The sequence below is a fragment of the Hylaeus anthracinus genome, unplaced genomic scaffold, assembly GCF_026225885.1.
Source record: "Hylaeus anthracinus isolate JK02 unplaced genomic scaffold, UHH_iyHylAnth1.0_haploid 0, whole genome shotgun sequence".
Classification (NCBI taxonomy): Eukaryota; Metazoa; Arthropoda; class Insecta; order Hymenoptera; family Colletidae; genus Hylaeus; species Hylaeus anthracinus.
The window spans coordinates 14,980,653-15,002,825 of NW_026533254.1; the positions used below are offsets into that span (position 1 = coordinate 14,980,653).

At 40.4% G+C, this 22,173-nt stretch overlaps 2 protein-coding genes across 3 annotated transcripts in view; one reads left to right on the top strand and one right to left on the bottom strand.

The window, feature by feature from the left end:
- LOC128885577 (obg-like ATPase 1) overlaps positions 1–16,003 on the top strand; it is an 18,071-nt gene extending 2,068 nt beyond the window's left edge. The window contains exons 2-11 of the mRNA XM_054139678.1: positions 487–668; positions 7,753–7,813; positions 9,628–9,755; positions 11,097–11,272; positions 12,264–12,341; positions 12,415–12,512; positions 12,682–12,822; positions 14,930–15,026; positions 15,096–15,218; positions 15,301–16,003. Of these exons, the coding sequence (XP_053995653.1) occupies positions 488–668; positions 7,753–7,813; positions 9,628–9,755; positions 11,097–11,272; positions 12,264–12,341; positions 12,415–12,512; positions 12,682–12,822; positions 14,930–15,026; positions 15,096–15,218; positions 15,301–15,411 (1,194 nt within the window). The 5' untranslated portion in view covers position 487 and the 3' untranslated portion in view covers positions 15,412–16,003. The remainder of the gene's footprint in view (positions 1–486; positions 669–7,752; positions 7,814–9,627; positions 9,756–11,096; positions 11,273–12,263; positions 12,342–12,414; positions 12,513–12,681; positions 12,823–14,929; positions 15,027–15,095; positions 15,219–15,300) is intronic.
- A 66-nt stretch (positions 16,004–16,069) lies between these two features.
- Positions 16,070–21,331, bottom strand: LOC128885702 (uronyl 2-sulfotransferase-like). 2 transcript variants are annotated; one of them, XM_054139898.1, is made up of 6 exons: positions 21,042–21,331; positions 19,711–19,920; positions 18,113–18,273; positions 17,861–17,947; positions 17,157–17,317; positions 16,070–17,063 (listed from the first exon to the last, which is right to left on the bottom strand). In XM_054139898.1, exons 1-6 carry the CDS (start codon positions 21,177–21,179, stop codon positions 16,912–16,914), a joined length of 909 nt encoding a protein of 302 aa, XP_053995873.1. In that variant the 5' UTR covers positions 21,180–21,331; the 3' UTR covers positions 16,070–16,911. The 2 variants fall into 2 exon arrangements, with proteins under 2 accessions (XP_053995873.1, XP_053995883.1); XM_054139908.1 differs by having other exon boundaries at positions 16,073–17,063; positions 17,861–17,935; positions 21,042–21,330.
- Positions 21,332–22,173: the final 842 nt, after the last annotated feature.

Genomic DNA, 22,173 nt, shown 5'->3' on the forward strand with positions numbered 1-22,173 from the left:
GCATAGTAGTAAGATGTCACAAAGTCACGGACACGGAAAACTTAACCCTTTGATGAGTAATTCACGAGTAATGAGACACCGGTGCGTCGAACGTTATTCTAGTGCAGCGAATCTGATTCCACGGCAAATTACCGTGTACCGTCTGTACATGCTTCAACGAATCGAATAATAAAGATATCCATAGTCATCACGTGATCATTCTCTGGTTTGACAAGCCACGGAGTACATTTCGCGACAAAAAGATAATAAGAAATAAATAAGAACAGTTCTCGTATTATGTATCAATTTTTAATGAACGATACTTTGCTCGCGTTTCAGGGTAAATATTGTCCATTTTGTAAAGATTGTAATATCCGTAGTGTCCGCTGCGTTAAAATGATAGCCCAGCTCCAAGATTTTCCTTTCACCATCTTGAAAACAGCGACGCACAAATAGAATCTGATTAGCGTAGACACGATAATAATGGATGTCTGTATTCTTCCCTAGAATGGCGCCAAAAAAAGTTGAAGAGCCCGAAAGGAAACCACTTATCGGCCGCGTGGGTACCAATTTAAAAGTTGGTATAGTAGGCATACCGAACGTAGGGAAATCAACTTTCTTCAATGTTCTCACCAAAAGCCAGGCAGCTGCTGAGAATTTCCCATTCTGCACCATCGATCCCAATGAAAATAAGTATTTACACTCCTTTTTCTATATTTGTGAACACATGAATTCGCATGATTATCCGCAGTCTACGTGAGACCAGAGTTACGCAAATATTGCGATACTTTCGTAATGCATTATCAGAAAAATGGCACATTACGAACAAAAAAATGGGTAATGGAACGGTCGTCCATTACCAATTTTTGTTGTTGTAATCGGCAATGCATTAGTTTTGTATATCTAGAACTTTTTAAGTACAATTAATATATATATCTAATATAATATATCGATACTTCGTCAAATAATAAAATTGTAACATTACTGACGATTATTTTTTGGCTATTTTTTCTTATTAATTTTACAAAGCTACATCTGTATTTATGCATTCTACAATATTTATTTGAATTTATATTATAAAGGGAATTTAAAAAAAAAAAACATATTATTTCATCGTATTTCTCAACTTCTTATTTTATGGAGTTAATCGATTTGTACAACGAACGGCTCGACTAATAACGATATTAACGACGGTTGGCATCGATCTGAAATGTCAAAGTAACAATAATTTGGCTCATAGAGAGTTAACCTATCGTTAGCTTTCGTGTCAATTGTTTGCAACTATAGATTTACAACCTGTCCATATCTTGACGGGTTGCAGCCAACCTCAAAATGCCCTTTTTAAAAAGAGAATACGTTAAACACGGTAACATATTCAGCGATGTGCGACGGAATCTCGAGTCCCGAGAAGCTCGACGGCCGTAGAGATGAAGAGTTCTACGTAAACGCGTCGTTTATCACAAAGAAAAGTTTCTTACATTTTATCAAAGGATATCCTCGCCAGGAGTACGTTCCACCGTGGCCAAAACCTCACGACTGTGTCTATCCGAAAGCGAACTCCTACTATGCTTTCAACGAAGATGCGAATCCATTCACCAGATTCACCGGCAAGTGCCAATCGAGAAAGTACGGAAACGTTCAACCTCATTACGAGCCTTCCAAGCAACCCTACGCGACTCGCGATCCCTATCGCGAGACCGAGGCGACTCAGAAATACCTCCAAACTAAACCAACGTGTTTCGCCGTGTTCGGAAAGCCTGGTTTAAACCTCGCCGAACTCGCAGCCATGATCGCCGACGCTTGGAACTGCGTTTTGATTAGTCCAGTGCACCTCGTAAACCAGGAGATCGAGCAAGGGACTGAAAGAGGTAAAACCATCGTAGACATTTTAAGATCAGGCGAACGCTTAGGTCCGGACGTTATCATGAGCTTAGTGGAAAACAGAATCGGTAAGAGAGACGTGCTTCACAGAGGTTACGTCGTGGAAGGTTTGCCGCTGATTCCGAACGAGACGCTCGATTATTCCTCTTACGACCGCAACTCGAACGAAGACGACGAAAATCTCGCTCTGAATTACGCGAAGCTCCACGGATCGTCGTTCGAGAGAATATGCTCCACGCCTGGTGATCTCGAACAATGCCAACGGTCTGCGATTTCTTCCGATCGAGAATTCAAGGATAACGCGTGCGCGGTTAGACCCAATTACGAGGGTTTTATTTATAATCAGGTCGAAGAAATATTTACCACGTGGCCTATAAAACCGTCGATCGTTATCTACGCAACGTGCCCGGATGCGGACGTTGCCAGAAAGCGTGAACATCTTCGCACAGACGCAGCGACGGGTCGCGTAGTGGACACGAGCTTTCTTGGGAAGGGAAAAAGTATGGAAACTATGTTCTCCGACGATAAAACCGGAAACGACGCGAACGTTTCCTTGGAATTTCATCGAAAATTTGCGAGGGAGGAGGAAACGTTGGACGATCACCGGAGGAAGTATTTGCTGAAGCGACCCTGCGACGGAAAATCGAACGTCGAGGCCCAATGCAAATTGTACAAACGTTTCGCGATGCCCGCCATCGAGAAATGGACTCTGTTGCATAAGCCAGAAAACGTGATACGCGTGGATGGCCGTGTTCCTGTATCGCGTATGTTTCAAATCACGGTTTCGCGTTTGCGCCTGCTGCCAGTTCCACGAATGATCCTTCCGAAGAGATCGATGGATCCTGCCGCGGTAAAATTCGACGACGAATCGCCACCAACGATCCCTGTGAACGAATTCGAGAGCAAATCGAACGAGGAAGCGTTCCAGTATTTGATGAACAGAGAAACTGTGTCGCCCATGTATCCTTGGAGGCTTTCGTCCTGGAACTTCCTCTGTCCGGTGGAATTAGCCAGAGGGAAGACCGTGGAGGGGGTGTCCAAGTACGCCGTCAAATTTATGAACAAAATGTTCTTCCTGTCTTCGGAAGAAACTATGGAATTGTTTCTGGAGAATCCGAGAACCTTCCTGTTGCCCTTTGCTCCTCGGCCAACCTGCAAAATGGCGGTGTTCGGACCCAAATACTCTGGAAAGTCGGATCTATGCAAAAAGCTGGCGCGAGTCTTCAGAGGTACGATGGTGGACTCGAAAGAGACGGATTCGTACAGTTTCTCCGATTTTTCGACTTACACGGACGTCGAAGAGGACACGAGGGTAATTATTAAAAAGATCCAAGATATACCGAAGGAAGAGATAGATATCGATGTATGGAGAGACGGAGGTTACGTCGTGGATGGCATGTATCCTGACCTCCAAAGGTGGAGAACTATCGTTGAAGACCAGAAAATCGTGTTCGAAGATGCGATTCTCTTATTCGACGAGGAACCGTACGAATACTTGATATCCAAATGGAACAGCATTCACAAAGTCAAACAGGAATCGCGCGATGAGATGGAAGGGGAATATATGGATTATTCGGAAGGTACCACAAATAAAAACGAAGAGGAAGAGGAAGAGGAAGAGACTCGAGGGCTGGCGGACTACCTTCGACACGTTCGACAATTTGAACTAGACTGGGAAGATGCGAAGGAAACGATAGCGAAGTCCTGTAAAAGTCTGATCACTTGTAACGTCGGTAAAATCGATAACGTCTCCGAGTACGTCATCGAGAATATTGAAGCTCGTTACGCGGATAAAGCGAGAATTATGAGCGACGAGGAGAAGGAACGGGAGAAAGACCTTGCGGAGTACATGGCCATGGCTGATACTACGGAAATTGTAGGCGAAGAGGACGAAGCGGAGGGCGAAGGACGAGCAACGGAATTGGAGTTTAAGGATGATAATCGGCCCTTTGGCGACACTAATAATTACTGTCCAGTAGCGCTGCTACGATACAACGTCTTCTGGAAGGGCAAAGAAGATTTCAGCGCAATTTTCATGAACAGAATTTATCTCCTCTCCAGCGCTACGGCTCTCGAGGAATTCGTCCGCAGTCCGCAGGTGTTCTCTCTTCCCTTTCGGAAGCCATTGTCTACCATTCCACCTCTTCGTATCAGCATCATTGGTCCAACGGGATGCGGCAAGAGCACCGTGGCTGACGCGATTTCTCGAGAATACGGCTTGGTCCACGTGGATTACTTCGACAATTTCGCTACGTATACCAAAGACCGACAAATGTTCCCACTTTCCCGTAGAGGTGTTCTTGTTTCACCCAATGATCTCACGGAGGAGGTGGAACTGCCCGAAGATCTAGACGATCGGAGATACAGCACCGACGGGGCTACGGTGCAGACCTTCGTTCGACGCTACTGGAAAGAAGGAGGGATTCTTCCTAAGAGAATGCTACGCGAATGTTTATTAGCATTTTTCGAGGAACACTACAACCTCCATGGCGTCGTGTTGGACCGATTCCCGAGTTGCCCGCAGGACGTGGAGACTGCGATCAAACATTACGCGATACCCGAGATGATAATAGAACTCCAGTGCGGTAGAGCCAAGGCGCGCGAGAGGATGATACCGGAATTACTCAAGCTCTGGCAGGATGTGACGGAAGAGAAGAAACGCGTCGAGTATTTACGTTACACGGTGGCATTGAGTGATTACGAAAGTGACGCGGGAGTATGGATGCAGAAGATGCTGCGGGAGACGATCGAGGAATTACATATGGGAGAGGGCGAACGATTTTTATATTCGTACGAAGATGATGATTCGTCGAACTCATCCGATCTGTCCTTTGGCATCGATCCGGAGATAATAGAGAGCAAGCGGCTGGAACTCGACGAACAGTGGCGACGAGAGAATCCTGAACCTGTGCTCTTCACCGATTGGGAAGATTTCGAGACGGCGAGGCACAGGATCGAGGAAGAGTTTGAGAAAATGTACGAAGTCGATGCCGAAATGATGGTCGCTACACGGACCGCGCTGGAGAACGAATCGATACCTTACGTGGTAATCGACGGAGAACGCGATATCAAAGAAATTATTTTACAGATCATGAGAATTCTCACTCCTTACGCTAAACGGGATGTTTCCGTTCTCGAGAAAACGTACACGGCTGACTTGGAGACAGCAGAAATGCTCCTCGACTGCGGCTACTATCTCCAAAGCTCTTTCGGCCGTTGGTGTCCCGTGCAGTTGCGCGAAAATGCGATTCCTCTGCAGATGTTTCTGCCACTGGAAGCTCGACAGGAGATCTATCCGGTGATACATCGAGGATTCATTTATTTTCTCGGCGGTAAAGATGCTCGTTCGGCGTTCTTGAAGAATCCGCTCTCGTACGTCGAACAGGATTCCTGTGCACCTGTCGTTCCTTTTCGGCTTTCGATTATAGGTCCGCCGAAATGTGGAAAAACGACTCTCGCGCGTCGATTTGCGACCAAGTACGGAATAAAGATGGTTACTCGAGGAGCCGCTCTGCGCCACGTTCTGAAACATTTTCCTTGGACGGAGTCGACGGAATCAAAGGAGTCCGTCCTCCGAGCTGGCCACCTAGCCCCTGAAGAATCCCTACAGCGTGCCGTTGAAATGTATTCCGTCGATCCTTGTTCGACCTCTCAGGGCCTCGTGCTGGACGGTTTTCCTGTTAATCGCAAAGAGTACGAGGCACTTACGTTTCTTGGCGTTCAACCGATGGTCGTGCTCGACCTGAGAGCAAATCTGGCGTTTTGTTTAGAGTGCCTATCTCGGGAAGCCGACGAGACGAAGAAGCCTTTGAATTTCTCCGACGGATTCTTGGCGCATCGTTACGAGAGTTGGAACGTCGGGCAGGGCAATTATCGCGATTGGCTGGGGAAATTCGCTCAGAACGTGATCGAAATCGACGCCACCAGGAGCACGTGGCACGTGTGGACGCGAGCCGATCGAGAAGTGTGCTCCAGATACGCGAAAATCAGATCGTATTTTCGCGAGAGCGATTACGACAAGCCTCACAGTTTAACGTTTATGAACGTTTCGCCGTACGAATTCAAGCAGCGACAGAGTCGATTCGAATCGTACTGTCCTCTGTGTCTGTTTCACGAGAATATCATGAAGACGTCTGGACCTCCGCCGAATCACCGAGGAATGGTTCAATTCAGGGAACATTTCTACTGGATCTGCCCGCGGCACATGGACGACTTCGTTAAAAATCCAGAGAAGCACCTACCACCGATAAATACCGCGCGTCTGCCCGAAGATCGTCCTCGAGTTTTGACGGAGGAGGTCGACGTGGAACACCCGTGTTGGGCTAAGCGATTAAGAGTCGACGGTTTCTGCTTGGTCACCTACGCGGACAATCTACCGAGTCGCAGACTCGTACGCGGAAAGTCGAGCATAGGTGTTCTGTACAAAGACGAGGTGTACCTGTTTTGCACGGAGGAGTGTCGCGACAGATTCCTGACCAGCTCCGAGAAATACTCAAACGTCGACATTAAATTCTTGCAAACACTGGCGCCGATCGACATCAAGGATTTACCAAACCTCGGTTTCTTGGAGCAAACGGTCGCCAAGGTGATCGTCGAAGCCGTGAACCAGGTCAGCGTGATTCGCCCGAAGCTCCCGGGTTTGTCGTCCTCCGCCACCGCTGCGATTTTTATTGGCGTGTACTTGAAGACTCGAAACGTTTCCTGCGCCATGAAAGAAACGAAGATCTACGACAAAGTCAGCTATCGAATCTTCGGTCTCGACAAGATTTTTAAAGTGGCAACACGTACCATGAAGAAGAAGCTGAACCCCTTCGTAAGTGGTCCCGAATATCAAGATGACGACGATCATATGGATGCAAATAGAATAAGTAGACACTTGTCCATGTTGACTCATGTGTACAAGCGTCCGTCAGTCTTTCTCACGTTTCGTCGAACATCGCCGACGCAGATGTTCGTTGACCCGAGTGAAGTGGAAGTCGATGATTGAATTTAGATTGTTTGCTGCCTAATAATGTTTAGAATTCACGTTGTGATAGAGCTCGTATCAAGGATAGCATTTGCGACTTCAAACGAACACGAAAATGATGATTATCTTCGATACATGTAGCATTTTGTACTGAATCGTGAAGAAGTGATGGAAACAGTGGTAGTAGTATACTTCCTAGTCTGATTACTCGTGACCTCAGCAAAACTGATAATAGCTTCATGCTGCATTCAATTGAAGAAGAATTGTAGAATTGAATTCGTGTAGTTTGCTGCTTAATAGTGTATATGATTAATTGTATTTTAATATAATAAACGAATCCTTAATTAATAAATTCGTCATTTATTATCAAAGCGGTATAAGTTAAAAAGTATGTCGATTCGATCAAACTTCCATCAAGTACAGTTCGTCAGATTCTCTATTTGTAAAGAAAAACTTATTACAAAAATAATTTCTACTATCATTAATGAAATTGCACAAGGGATAGTCTTATTTAAACAATTTCCTGTAACTATTAGAGTGAACAAAATATTTTTTCTCCGATTACGTCACCGCTTGAATGGTTCATAGAGACAGGATGACCAATCTTTAAAAAAAACACTGTATTATCAATACCCATATTGTATGAGTTATGGAAGTGTAAGCTATACTATTCTGTGTAATTTAAGAAAAAAAAAATATATGGTTAGCAAAACTACTATTTCGCTACTATGAAAACTTTGATCACTCCTTTTACGTCTCGATAGAAAGGAAAATGAATTTATTTCACTTTCATAATGAATAGTTCAAATATGTTATTACGCGTTACCACGTACTTAGACTGTAAATAACAAGTATCGTTCGTATGAAAATTTAACTGCAAGATTTTCCTCTCCAGAAGTCTAACTCTTCTTTTTATTTTCCAGCACGTCGAGTACCCGTGCCCGACGCGAGATACGATTATTTGTGCGAGTATTTCAAGCCGGCTAGGTGAGTAAATATCGTTTCATCGTAACGTAAAATAAGCCACCATTGAACGCGTTACCGTATTATCGAAAGAAAGCAACGTGTCTACGTGGAAACGCACCCTCGCGATGGGAAACGAGTCAGAATAACCATTGGCATTTCCATACTTCTTCGCTTTTATTTTCGCGTGCTAGGGACAGAGCAGGGAGGAAAACGGCACGTGATCTGCAATGCAGATTGATCTCGTCTACGCGACACGAAGTCCATGTTAAAACGTCGACCGACTTTACATATCCCTTTTCTTTACTTGCTTTACAATGTCCCTTTAAGACAGTATTTCATCTCATCTCGTTTATTTTCGCATCGTCTGTTCCTGTATCGGCAACTTTATTTTCTAACGTTTACGTTCATATTGATTTTTCTCTCCCAAATTCTTGTACTACTCTTATTATTTTTTTTTTATTACGTATTACTAACAATTTCGAACTACATAATTATGACTACAGTACAGGAAGGACTATTAATTGAGCCGTTCGTTGCACAAATCGATCGACTTCATAAAACAAAAAGTTGTGAAATGCGATGAAATAATGTACATTGTTTTTTTTTTTAAGATTCCCTTTGTAATATAAATACAAATAAATATCGAAAGAAGTTGTTCCATTTTCAGGAAAGTTTCTATAGATATAAAAAGTTACGATTGTACCGAGCGCTTTGACACTTAAATTTAAGATTTTTCAAAAAATGGAGTTAATCGATCGGTGCAGTGACGGGTCAATTAATGTAGATTATGTTCGTGTATCGCTTGTTTGTGCAAAGTTATCGCGAAACAACTAGGCGTACGAGTACTCTTTCTAGCCATTGTGTCAACGTGTTAAACCGTAGAAGTCCATCGAAGTGCCGCACGCGTGTCCGTGGTTGATCAGGTGTGACAATTGCTGCTTCATTGAAACACGTGGAAACCGCTATACGTGCTGCGGTGTACATCAGCCCGAGCAACTATCGATGAAAGCCGTGTTTACCGTGTCGCGCGTCATCGTGCTCGCTCGTTGACACGAAGAGATTGAATGTACAAAGCAGCAAAGTCAGGGGAGGGTATACGTTCCATAGACTGAAAAACATCCTTCGAACGCTATAGCGGAACGTATATTGAACAGGCAGAGCGAGTAACAAAAGGAAACGACACGGATACCGAACTAAATTCATTAATTCCTTGGAGATGGGGAGCTGAAGCATACCAAGCTCGGAAACAGTACGGATTGAAAACTGTTGGGAACGTGTAAACAGACAGCGCAGCGTATAAAAGTAAACAAACGGTAATCGATGGACCGTGGAGAACCGTGTAAAGAAAGAAACGAGTAATAATTATAAAATGGAAGCCTGGGTAGAAGTTTAGTTTGCTTTGCGACACGTGCTGGTTGACAATTCCGTTAATTTGGAGAGATTAAAATGCGAAACGGTGGTAGATCAAAGAGGGTCTCTCTTAGTTCTGGCCTCCCACGATCCAAAGCTCTGGAACACTCTTGGCAGCGACATTGCACGGTCCGACTACTGGCACGTGTCGGATGATTCAACAATCCCTAATGAAAGCCACCTAACGCGGCATCCCCCTTCTTCTTGTTCATTTCACCAACGCGCCACTCTTCAAAGGCTAATTGTTTAATGAGGCTACTCGTATTAGCATTTAAATACAGCTCGTTGTCACTGCGACACCCTCGTTTCAATTCCAGACGCGTGCATGCCACCGTGAATGCCAGGATTACGCGCCTAAACGAGTTTTTCATTCGCGGGCCAAGTCGACGATTGTAACGCGGGACATCTTTCGCGACTGCTTTCAGCAAAGTTCCAGCTTTCTTGAACGTGGTGGACATCGCTGGACTGGTCAAAGGCGCCGCCGAGGGACAGGGCTTGGGAAACAGTTTCTTATCGCACATCAACGCCTGCGATGGCATTTTCCATCTTTGTCGTAAGTTATTTCCATACGCACTTACTCGGAAGTTTTTTACAAAAAGTTACACCTGTAACTGGAAAAGGAATGGAAAAGTCACTTTTAACGCGCGGGATTCTGTGCTATTGATTTTCCATTCGTTTTTCGCACTTCATTTCGCCTTCCTTGATCCGCCATTTTGAATTTCTAAATTCCGAGTTTAGATTTGGAGTCAACGGACACAAAAATTCTTGCGCACCAAGTTTCGTTCAAATCGAATCAAATCCCATTTTGGTCCGCCATATTGGATCCGCCATTTCGAGTTCCTAAATTCCAAGTTTAGATTTGGAGTCAACGGACACAAAAATTCGTGCGCACCAAGTTTCGTTCAAATAGAATCAAATCCCATTTTGGTCCGCCATATTGGATCCGCCATTTTGAGTTCCTAAATTCCAAGTTTAGATTTGGAGTCAACGGACACAAAAATTCTTGCGTACCAAGTTTCGTTCAAATAGAATCAAATCCCATTTTGGTCCGCCATATTGAATCCGCCATTTTGAGTTTCTAAGTTCTGAATTCAGATTTAGATTTAGCGACCCTCAAAGCCCTTGTATATCAAGATTTATAAAAATTGTTCGAAAGGAACTCGTTGATAATTTAAGGGCACCATAGTTACAACGAAATACATAAATTACACATTAATAATAAAATATTTAATAAAATTCAAACAAATGAAACTAGATCAATCAGGTACATGTTTTCCACGTGTTACTTTTCATGATGAGTTCCTATGATTGCTCATGAAATACCAATGATCCTTTATCCTTGTCATTTATATTTCAGTGATTAGTTACTTTGAGTACATATTCACTTTTCGTTACTTTACTAGTCATTATTAAAGGCAAGTGATCAAAGTCGAACCCCCAATTTGTTTTTTTGTATACTTGCAAGCCTTTCTGTTCATATATCATCAAAATAACTGTTCCAACGAAACGACTGCGAATAAAGTGCTGCACATTGTTTTTATTCGAATAACATTCTGCCAATCTTCAGCGAACAGTCGTTTATCGTGAGTAAGTATAAACGACGGCGTTATTGTTCAGGACAAACGACGGCTGATAAAATCAATTACGTTAAGGGGGAGGGTAATGCGCCTGTCGATGAGATCGAGAGATTAGTTTGTCACCGTGTTTACTTCTTCCGTGTACTGCACGCGCAATTATGGATGCGAACTTATCTTTGCAACACGCACGCTCGGTTTACGAGCATCAGGGGAGCACGTTATGGCTTTTGTTAACCGTTTTCCCGGAACACCGCCGATTCCCATCGAACGAATCCTTAAATACGGTTAATCCAGTGTTTTCAACCATCTGATTGCAGGGGCGTTCGACGACGACGACGTCACCCACATCGAGGGGGACGTGAATCCCGTGAGGGATCTCGAGATCATCAGCGAGGAACTGCGACTGAAAGACATCGAGTTCCTCAATGGTCATCTCGAGAAATTGGAAAAGCTCGTTGTTCGCGGAAACGACAAGAAACTGAAGCCTGAATACGTAAGTAATTTTTTCAAAAATAATAACCTAGATGAACGATCGTTCTATTTAAATATCGCAGTGCACAGATCAAATCTGATTTTTTGTACAGACTTGAAATTAAAAAGAATTTCTGGAGAGGGATTTTAGGATTTTGTTTTTATTTCTAATAAAACAGATATTCTACGTTGGACGCCGAGATTTAATAGAGACGTGTAATCTATTATTATTTCGATAATAAAAAGTGATATTAAATTTGTTGTTTAAAATAAAATTTACGATCTTCTTTTGCACTAATTCGTGACTCAAAATGCTAAAAACATATCCCTCGATTAACTGCAATTAATTTGAACTGCGAGACGTCTCGTAGTTGGCAGCGAATGGGTTAAACGTAAAAATGATTCGCATGGAATCTGAAAATACTGTAGAATGTATTTCTGGCAGAGACTCGATATCGTTTAACAAGCCTGTATCAACGATTATTGAATCGTGTTAAGTGGCTCGTTTCCTTAAAAGTCACTCTAGTTCCCTCGTACTATTTGCTCCGAGACCAGAAGGAAACCGTTGTAAACGCGAGTATATTACCAAGCTTGGACTAACCGAGGAAATTAAGAGCGAGCCCCATCGCGGCACACTGTTTCCTAGAACGAATCAATCGAATTACCCTCTTTCCGTGGATTGGCCCACGCCAATTTTCGATCTCTCCCTCGTTCTAGACTTTGCAATTTGCTAAAACTTTACGAGAGCTCCAAGTTACCTCTTCGTCCTCTCAGCCAAACTAATGGAGCGACGTTTCGCGAGAGTGTGCCAGTCCTCTAATCACAGTTCGATCACGGAATCATTCCACCCGGTGGCGCGTATTCGTGCGGTTAAATACTAAACGGAACGTTGGTTTCTTCCGATTGGTAGTAAAAGTAAATTTGCATTGAGCGAGAATGTTTGAAAAAGAACGAAATCTCATTGTCTACCATAAAAGTTTCTGGACAAACCTTGGAAACATCTTTCTGATTAGGACACGCTGCTGAAAGTAAAGGGCGTAATGGTGGACGAGAAAAGGCACATCAGGTTCGCCGACTGGAGTGCCACCGATGTAAGTTTCACCGCATTCGTACCTTCGATTCGAAATTTATAAATCAGCTGAAAACGTGACCGTACTGTTGCAGATCGAAGTTCTTAATAAATATCTATTCCTCACGTCGAAACCAGTTATTTATTTGGTCAATCTCTCGGAAAAGGATTATATACGTAAAAAGAACAAGTGGTATGTACACAAGTGCATGAACAAGTGCAATTTATTGCGTGCTCAACGTTAATCTTGAAAAGTACTTTAATTCTCTCTGTTTAAATGTATCGCTTGATATAATCTATTCAGAATTCTCAGCGTTGCTTGACATTAGAATTCTAATCGTATATTATGGTATGGTATCCAGGCTGATCAAAATAAAGGAATGGGTCGATAAGAACGATCCTGGAGCTGTATTAATCCCTTTCAGTGGTGCTTTCGAAAACAAGCTTGTCGACATGAACGAGGCCGAACGGGCGAAATATTTGGAAGAACAGAAAGCTACTAGGTGCGTAAACCTGTCTATAATTTAGACATCGTTCGATGATAAAATAATTAAATTAAAATTACCTTCCCGATTATAATAGCTTTATAATCTTTATCTGTATAAAACCATTAAAAATGTGTACCCGACTCTTAAGCTTTTGCACGCATGCTTTTTAATCGTTCTTTCTTATAATACTTTTTCTATTTAGTTTTCTTTTTCATCATCAATTCTACACGTCTGTGCTCGTATCTGTCTATCCAAAGCCTACCTAATATACCTAATATACCTTCATATACCTTCATATACCTTCATATACCTGAAAAGTAAGAAGTTCTTCTAAAATTGGCCGTGCTCGATAACATCTCGTCCAGAAATGAATTTACCTTGACCTATTTAGACATTGTAATGTAATAATTTTTTTCTGACGTAATTTGCAACGCCCGAGTCGTATCCGTGACCAATTATAAAACACTAACCGCGAAAGGTTGCGTGGAAAGGAAACGATCGTTCTAAAAATTCGTGACGCCAACCAAACGAGAGCCGGGGTTCCCACATTTAACTATGCACCGAGTTATCTACTAACGGTAATAATAATGGAGGGTTCAGTCGAAGCGTCTAGACTCGACCCGCTCTCATGTAGGACGACTAATAAAAACTGCGGCATCATTTGGCGTGGCGCATTATATTTTTACGGACGGCTATTCAAATTCTTGTAAAATTGCATAAAAACTCCACCTGCCCTCCCGGGCACACACCGGTATAGCTAGGGGATGAGTGGAACGAGGACTAACCGGTTCAGTTGGCTACTGGGTCATACACGAATAAGACCGATTCATGCGTTGTACAGCACGCTCCCTATATTTCAAATATTTTTATCGACGACGAAATCCGTCGTCATTAGTTTACGTAACAAAAATTGTTCGATTTCACTTAATCGTAATCGATGTACAGTAGTCGTTCTTACTGGTAATGGAACATATAATGGGGATGTTTCGACATAAGACGAAAATTTGAAATGACCCTTTATTGTTAAAATAGCGTTGTTAACACTGGTTTATTTACATGTCACATAGTTGTATGTATGTATGTATGTATGTATACTTTATTCAGCTTCTCCTCGAGGTTCGCCGGGCCCCTTCCGTTGCATCTCTTGCCAATTTTACATATCTTAAAAACTAAAGCTTATACTACCTTAATTTACCTTAACCTACTCACGCAAACAAAAACGTTACCGCCAGAGAGAAAAAGAGAGCGCAAGACGCATGGCGCCTCCGCTTCCGGGGCTTTTCTTTCCTTTCTTTTACATGTCACATAGTTATAAAATGAGGTAACAGAATATCTTTCCAATAGACGGTAAGCTATGAATTCTTTTCTATCACTCATCGATGAAGAAAGCTAACAAAACTCCAGCAAAAGACAACCCTATAAATATTTCTTCGATACTTTCGTCCACCAGGATCGATCGAATCGCGACGAAGCAAATATTAAATCATGATCACCAATGACGACCATAATCTCACGTCGGTGGGTAGAGATCGAAATTCTTCGGCAAACTCCCTCGATCCCTCGAAATGATCGTATAAGAGTGGTTCACCCGGTAATCACAGGGGACAAACGAAAGATTTCTAGATACCGCGATTTTATTTCCTGACCGCAGATAACTTAGGCGCCGAAGTAGGTCTCGGACAGAGTCAGAGTGATAAAATTGCGGTATTAAGTCGTTCAGCTTTATGTGTATTCTCTGAAGTCTCGAAGTCCGCCAGGGCCCACGGAACGGGATGGCCTCCCTTCTTGTACCCTGTCATTAGACGATATTCGGCTCGAGACAATCATATTCCACAGTCCCGGTTCCCGACCACCCCTTCTTCGACTTACGAGTCCATTTTTTGTTTTCTAATACACCGTACCGAAGAATCGGGCGATCGGTTTACTTTTGTATCGCAACGGGGTATGTTATTCGTACAGTCGTGCAAGCTCTAATAACTTCTCGTTCTTCGGCTCTCACCCGCGCAATATAATCCGTCCCACTTATCCAATTTTCCGTTCGTGATTAGTGGTTTCACGCTACGCTTGTGATTCAATCGTGATTATAAGTAACACCCTGTTTCGTTTTCCGAATCACTTTCAGCGCCCTTGACAAGATTATCATTCAAGGATACAAAGCGCTGCAGTTGCAATACTTCTTCACGGCGGGCCACGACGAAGTCAAAGCGTGGACGATTCAGGTGAATATAAACGAACATCTTCGTAGATTTTATTTCCGTGTTTATTTCATCGTGTCTTTGATCATTCAGAAAGGTACGAAAGCGCCCCAAGCCGCAGGAAAGATTCATACGGACTTTGAAAAGGGATTCATTATGGCTGAAGTAATGAAGTACGATGACTTTAAGAACGAAGGGTCAGAGGCTGCGGTCAAAGTGAGAGTCGTAGCACTATTTACATACGATACTGACTTTTGTATACGAGTGTTACTTTTGTCTTCTTTTATTTTGGTGACAGGCTGCTGGAAAATATAGACAGCAAGGACGCAATTACGTGGTCGAAGATGGAGACATCATCTTCTTTAAGTTTAACGCCGGTGCTGGACTAAAAGACGCGAAGAAAAAGTGATGACACGCGTTGCTCATGTTGTTGCTCGTTCATTTGTACATCAACATGATCCTCATGTTTTGTTGCACGCGCGACATGCGTGTGAAACCTCCGGAATCGCTTAAAAATATCCCATGATTTGTTTTTCTTTTTACATTGTTTCCAAACGATACGCGCTACTGTCGATGACGATAATAACATTTTTATAGCGAACGCTTAATACAGGAGTAAATATTTTTACATGTTTCGTTATACGATGGAAACAACAAAAAGGTCCTTCCTTCGCGTGACTCGAATCATTTTTCGCAGTCTTCTATCGTATCAACGTTGGTAATTATCGTTAGGAGGAATCGTGGCATTTGTTTTATGTTACACAACGATTCGGAATACGGAAAAGTTATGCTTCAAAGTTGCTAGGTGTAAATAAATAATAGCGGCTTCACGATACAATGTTATGCTTCTATTACTCCGAGCAACCAGTGACAAGAATGGGGAATGCGAAAAAGATGAGACGGTAACTCGTGTTCTTGAATGTTTCTTTGTATGTTCTCCATATTTATTCTATAAATACATTTACTTAAAAAGGAATAATAAATTCAGTCCTGCACCTTTCGTTATAATTTCATTTTTTTCTACATGTTCTACATTTCTACACTAACAATTGATTGATATTATGTTTTTTAAATAAATAAAAAAATACCGAAAAATATGGTGCCATCTCTGACGAACTGCCCAAGTTTGTCGTGAAATAGTTTCCACCTCACGCCGCTAGATGCCGCAAGTGACATGAAATTATTCAAAACATAAGTTCTCTGCTTTTCCCTGCATATAAATGTAATTTTACATGATAATTATCATAACTCAACATCTAATTGTTGATTTGTACACTAATAAATTACTGATATCCGGTTTTTTAAATAAATAAAAATACCGAGAAATGTGGTGTCACCTAGCGGCACAAAGTGGAAACGATTTCACGATTCGCCGAGAGATGACGCCATATTTTCCGTTATTTTTTTATTTATTTAAAAAACTTAATGTCGGTAAATTATTTGTGTGCAAATCAACAATTAAAAGTTGAATTGTCGTAATTACTACGAAGTAGATTTATATGAATTTTCAGAAGAAAGTAAAAATTGTGAATATATATGAAAAATTAGTTCATCATAGTTTATATGTCCTACATGGAAATATATGTTTGCAATGAACATAATGAATAACGAAGGATAATTATTAACAATTATAGTGCTGCTATAATATATTCCTCTGGATTCATTATATATCCCATTTATTATTTAAAAACGCTGGAATCTATAATCAAAACAGGAGAGGGGAACAAACATTACTTACATTTTCTTCTTGAAAAATGTTTTTTAATCGAATCGATTCAGTACAATCAGTATAAAACAACCTTTCACTCGTTGTTAATAGAATATCGCCACAATATGTTTAATATAATTATCTTTGGTGCAATTTTAAACTAGATACCAGTGGGCCACGGCAACTTTTTCTTCGTAGGCGTTAGTTTTCCACAACGTCGTAGGATGTTTCGTTGAATAGTCGAAATTTTAGCCACTGATATAATTCTATTTCATCCTCGAAGTGTCTGAACAATATCTCCCGTTCTCGTGGATCTAATGTAATCGAAGTATCGGAAAGGTATTTCTTGGGTCCTAAGTAATAGTAATCAGAGTATCAAAACTGTACTTCTTGTACAAATATATCTGAAATATATTTCTCTCTTTTTTTTTTTTATGTTTACTTACGAATTTTTCTATAAATTTGCCTTGCACCGCGAAAAAAGTATGGAAATTTATGTTCCAATAGGTTTATGGATTGCTCCATGCAATCTAAAATACCAACAACTGGGTACCATTCGACAATATTTGCTTTAGCCCGCTGCAATGCCCATTTGTTATTTATCTCTCTATAAATTCCAGGGCAACGATATAGAAAGGATACAAAATAAAAATAAAAATGTTATTTGCAGTGACGAGTTTATAAATAGGAAAATCGTTATTTCTATCTTCAGGTGACGATATTGGCACGCATTATGGTTCTACTTGTTTGCATAATTCATTAGTTCGCTAATTTTTATCAATTTTTACTTCTCTCTTTTTAGGATATTTACTCTCGTAAATGTGCATAATAGTTACTGTAATTAATATAAATACATATTTGCATTCGACACATTAAATGTGTATTATCAATACATCCTTTGTTTTTGGATTTATTCTTCAATATACTATATTACACATGTCACGTTTGCAATTTATTATAAATATAGAAATTCAAGGAACCAGTTAAATAACGATTCATTCCTCGTAATCTACGCTTTCGAACTAATTATTTTTATCATGTGTAGTGAGGCCGCGCTATCAAGTTATAATAGTATCAAATTAAACATTATATAACCGTTTTCTCTATTTACGTAATTCTCGCCATTGCGTGTGTACACCTAGGTACTCACGTGCATCGAGGGTCTTGTCCGCAAAATATAGGTACGGCTCTACTTTCAAGCACCGTTTTTCCTTGTTCGTGATATCTGTAAGAGGGTCTAGTTTTCTATTAAACGCCAATATGTATCTCGCTTAACAAAATTCTTATAAACGGACTGCGGATTTCATGGATTTCTGACATACACTGATAATAATTAATTAGCATAACAATATTAATATTTCGTTTTGCATACGTGCATATAAAGTAACGTGACGTCTTTTACCTCTGTAAGTTTTGAGCACCGATGGGATTTCTCACCAAAGATATAAACGTTGGAGCTTGTCGTCCAAATTTCGAAAAATTTAAAAACCTAACGTTTCCGTCGAAACTTAAAGGAATCGCTTCCTGCCTTATGATATTAGTCATTTCTTCCACTAATAGTTCCTGCGAAAGAATGCCATCCATGTTCTTCTTAAATAAATTCTAATGGAATTCCCAACGCTACGAATTTATGAACAGAAATGTTTCCACGCACAAAAATAAAGACGGAAGCTACCACCTTCGTAAATAAGCATGTAATTTATTAATGTCACTGCCTACTAATGTCGCTAAGTGTAAAACTTATAAATTAACACCACTCGGATTCTTTATAAAAAGAATTTTATATTAAGTATAATTGTCACGATGTTTCCTGATTGCACATTATTCGTTTCAATTAGTTGGCAATGTATATACTTCTACAAATACAATTATATTATTAACAAATAGCGAGGACGATTCTAATGAAATAATTGAAACATTGACAAATTCTATCCTCGTTCGTATGCCTGCAAGTTTCGCGTTGCGTTGTATTGATTGGACGGAATCCGTTTAAAAATTTTATAAAAATAGCGAACTAACGAAATAACCGAGAATAGAAGGTCTCGATACGAGGTGCCAGGATGATTGATTACCGTACTCCAAATACATTGGATCATTCAATATTTATTGCTTTTCTCGTCGAACTACGTGAACCACGTCTGCTCCTCGCTACCTGAATGTGCTCCAAATAGGAATTCTCGGCTCTGTCGCTTTAGCCGGGCAGACGAAAGTGGTACAACTTCGATTGCAACACCGAAAACCGACTCTGACGTGAACGTAAAGTGCAACGGCCACAGAGTGATTAAATTTCGCCGAGATTTATACGATCAATGAATCAGGAGCTGATTCATGCTTCTACCTTTATCGTTCGGAATTCGATCGACGCTTAGATATATTACGGCATCGCGATTATTCGACGAGTATCCATTACTATCATGGTCAATAATCCAAAGAATTCTCCCATGAGTCATCTAACCGCAACGCGGTAATCCGTACATGGCGACATAAATGTGGTTTCGTAATTAAATTCTATGCAATTTCGGACAATTCAAAGTAACTCTTTACACCGTTGAATGTATTAGGTTGTCTGAAAAGTTTCTTTCGTTTTATTAATAAGTAATAGATACGCAATATTTTATGTCTAATGTTACATTATTGAATCGTGTACGATTCATTTTGCTCCATTACTGTTACAACATCAACATCTAAGAAATTAGATTGTCTATTTATATAAACACTTCCACACAAAATAATTGAGTATAAATAACGAAAGAAACTTTTGGGACAACCTGATATACAGAATTTACGTGTTTGAAGATTAATTAACACGCACCAAAGAAATCTTCTTTCTAGTGGCGAAAACAGCTCGATTTTCGTTTTTCGGAATAACCTTGCAAAAGCTAGTCTTTTCTAAACAATGTCGTCTTTCTGACTTCATTTATACATAGAGAGGAAAAGAAAGTTCTTCCGAAATTTGTTCAGATAATTGTGTAGCTATTCGTTTGTGTGATTAGTTTATACCTCTTGCAATGTTGTCAATAGTCCATGATCGCCAGGTGGCAAACGTATATGTTTGAAAGCATTGTAGCCCTGTAGACGCTGCAAAATTAGAACCAACAGTTCGGCCCCAGCTTCCGGTACACGCGTTAACATCAAGATGTGTCTGTTCATTTCTGCCACACTCCTACGAGAGCCCAGTTCCGCAAGCGAGGGCGTAACGTATCGATACGTCTGCGTAGTAAATCGCATTAATCATGATTTCGTTATCGTTACTAAAATTCGTTAAATTTAATCCGACACATGGACCTGGCTAAATTGTATGGAAGTGTAGGGTCGTTAATAGCATTATTTGTAACGTGAAAGCTCTTTAATTTAAAAGTGTGGGTGAATTTGGTAAATTTTTGGTGCAAAAAGATTTTCATTAAAGAATTATTACACTCCTCTTGTACGTTATATCCTTATCTATCAGTTATGTAAATTTTACTTGACGAAAAATTAAATTAAAAATATTGCAACCATTTACATCGAGGTGAATCTTCTTAGCCCTAGTCTCATAATTAGACCTTGTTCGTGGTAATAATTCTAATCTTAATTAAAAGAAAAACGCTACAAGATTCAATTTAATCTCTGATAGAAAGCGTAAGTATTGATCTGCAAAGTTCAATGAGGTTATTGATCTTACCACTGTTATCAATCATACATAACAGAGCAAAAATGGTTCCCTTATCGAGTCACTTTAATTTTTTAATTATTTAGTTGTCGCGCCCGACTTCCTGGTGAACTCATTTCTAAATCGCAAACGAGAAATATCACTTTCCAGCAATTACATCTCAGCTGACGCACTTTCACTGCATCGAGCGCGTTCCGAACTCGACCAGTGCAATGTTCGAAAAAAATTCTACCCAAAATGTATTAAGAATAAATTAAATCGTTAGAAATGTTTGACGTAATGGAAAGTAATCTCCCTATAAGAATTTCGTTAAAAACGTTACGACCAGTTATGTTTACAATCCTCTACCGAGAAAAAAATGTCTTATTCGTATCTCTTATCATAATCATCTTCTCAAAAATTATTATATTTATATTGCTTATTTTTTTGAAATTTACACATCATATTTTCTAAAACATACTTTCACAAATTGGTCGAAATGTCGACAATACGAATTATCATTCGACAACTGACGTTTCTTTTTTTTCTTTTTACATACCGCGCCAAGAAAACTTACCTCGAAGACCAACCGAATGTCAAATTTAGTATCTACTCAATACGAAGTAATTCAAACAACAAGATAACAAGAAATTTGTATCAAATGATTATTGGATACAATTCATCTATGGCTATTATCGATTACCTGTTCCTTCGCATAACGCTTCTCTATATCGTCCTCTGAATGGCTCGCAAACTCTGTCGACGATTTCGATCTCAAAACAACGAAGAGAACCGTCGAGCAAACAGCGACACTGGTCAAAAAGCCACGGTTTAGACGCATGTTAAAACGATACACGACAGATCCGTGATCCAGCAATAGTGGACGTATCCTTTTTTCTTTAAATGTATTCGACCGATAGTCCTGATTACCGACATCGAAACTTTCAGTCACGAATTACCAACGGTTGTGTCTTGCAAGAAACTGAGGAGAATGTCAGTGGGTCAGAGACGTCGTACCGCTTGATCCCCACATCTTCACTCGAACTCCCACCAACTATACATCCCGAGAAAAGGGAAACTCACAACGCTTTTCCATAATCATTTATTTATATATGAGTGAAAAATACTTTCGAGATACTTATCCGAAAGATTTAATCTGCTCGACGAGCTAAATACGTCGCTCTTACCTGACATTTAAAATCCAGGTTCGTTCCTTCGAGACAATCTTTACTTCTTTTTTTTTTTCCACGAACATCGTTAACGGTTCCCGAAGCTCGTTGATCCTCTGCTCGAAAAAATAAATTTAAATTTAATTAATGTATCTCATTCAGTGCTCCGATAAATTTCTCCGAAATATTCTATAGAACGTACAAAGTTGAATAAATTTAAATTCAATGGAAACGTAATTTATTAAGTGTTGAAAATATTTGGTAAGTTCTGTAGTATCCTCGATTATTTATAACAAATGAAGCAGAAGGTGGAGTTTTATCCACCTGGAGCCTATTTATAGGCTTCTTAATTCCAATGTTTACCTTCTAGAATTTATTAACTATGTTGTCGATTACCTACTTATTCCGAACTGAAATTTATTCTAACAATCATCTTTTACATTTAAGTAGTGGATCTTTCTCGTCAGGGAAAAGAGGATGTGCTCCATAAATTGTAAGAAATGTTAATTCCAAGAATTTCTATCGTTTTGATAAACTGTATTTAACTGATAGAGAAAAACGTAATAGTTATTTCAAAGTTGTATGTTATACCGCTATTTAACCGGCCGGTTTAGTGGCGCCGCCATCCACGTGGTACAAGTGCTTCGCGATCATTCTACCAACGAG

Bases quoted from the DNA above. Each gene is read 5' to 3' on its own strand.
- LOC128885702 (XM_054139898.1), bottom strand. From the start codon at position 21,179: ATGCGTCTAAACCGTGGCTTTTTGACCAGTGTCGCTGTTTGCTCGACG. The intron at 17,948-18,112 runs GTAAAAGACGTC...ATAGAAAACTAG, and splicing joins GGTGCTCAAAACTTACAGAG to ACCCTCTTACAGATATCACG. The intron at 17,318-17,860 runs GTGAGTACCTAG...TGGAATTTATAG, and splicing joins GGACAAGACCCTCGATGCAC to AGAGATAAATAACAAATGGG.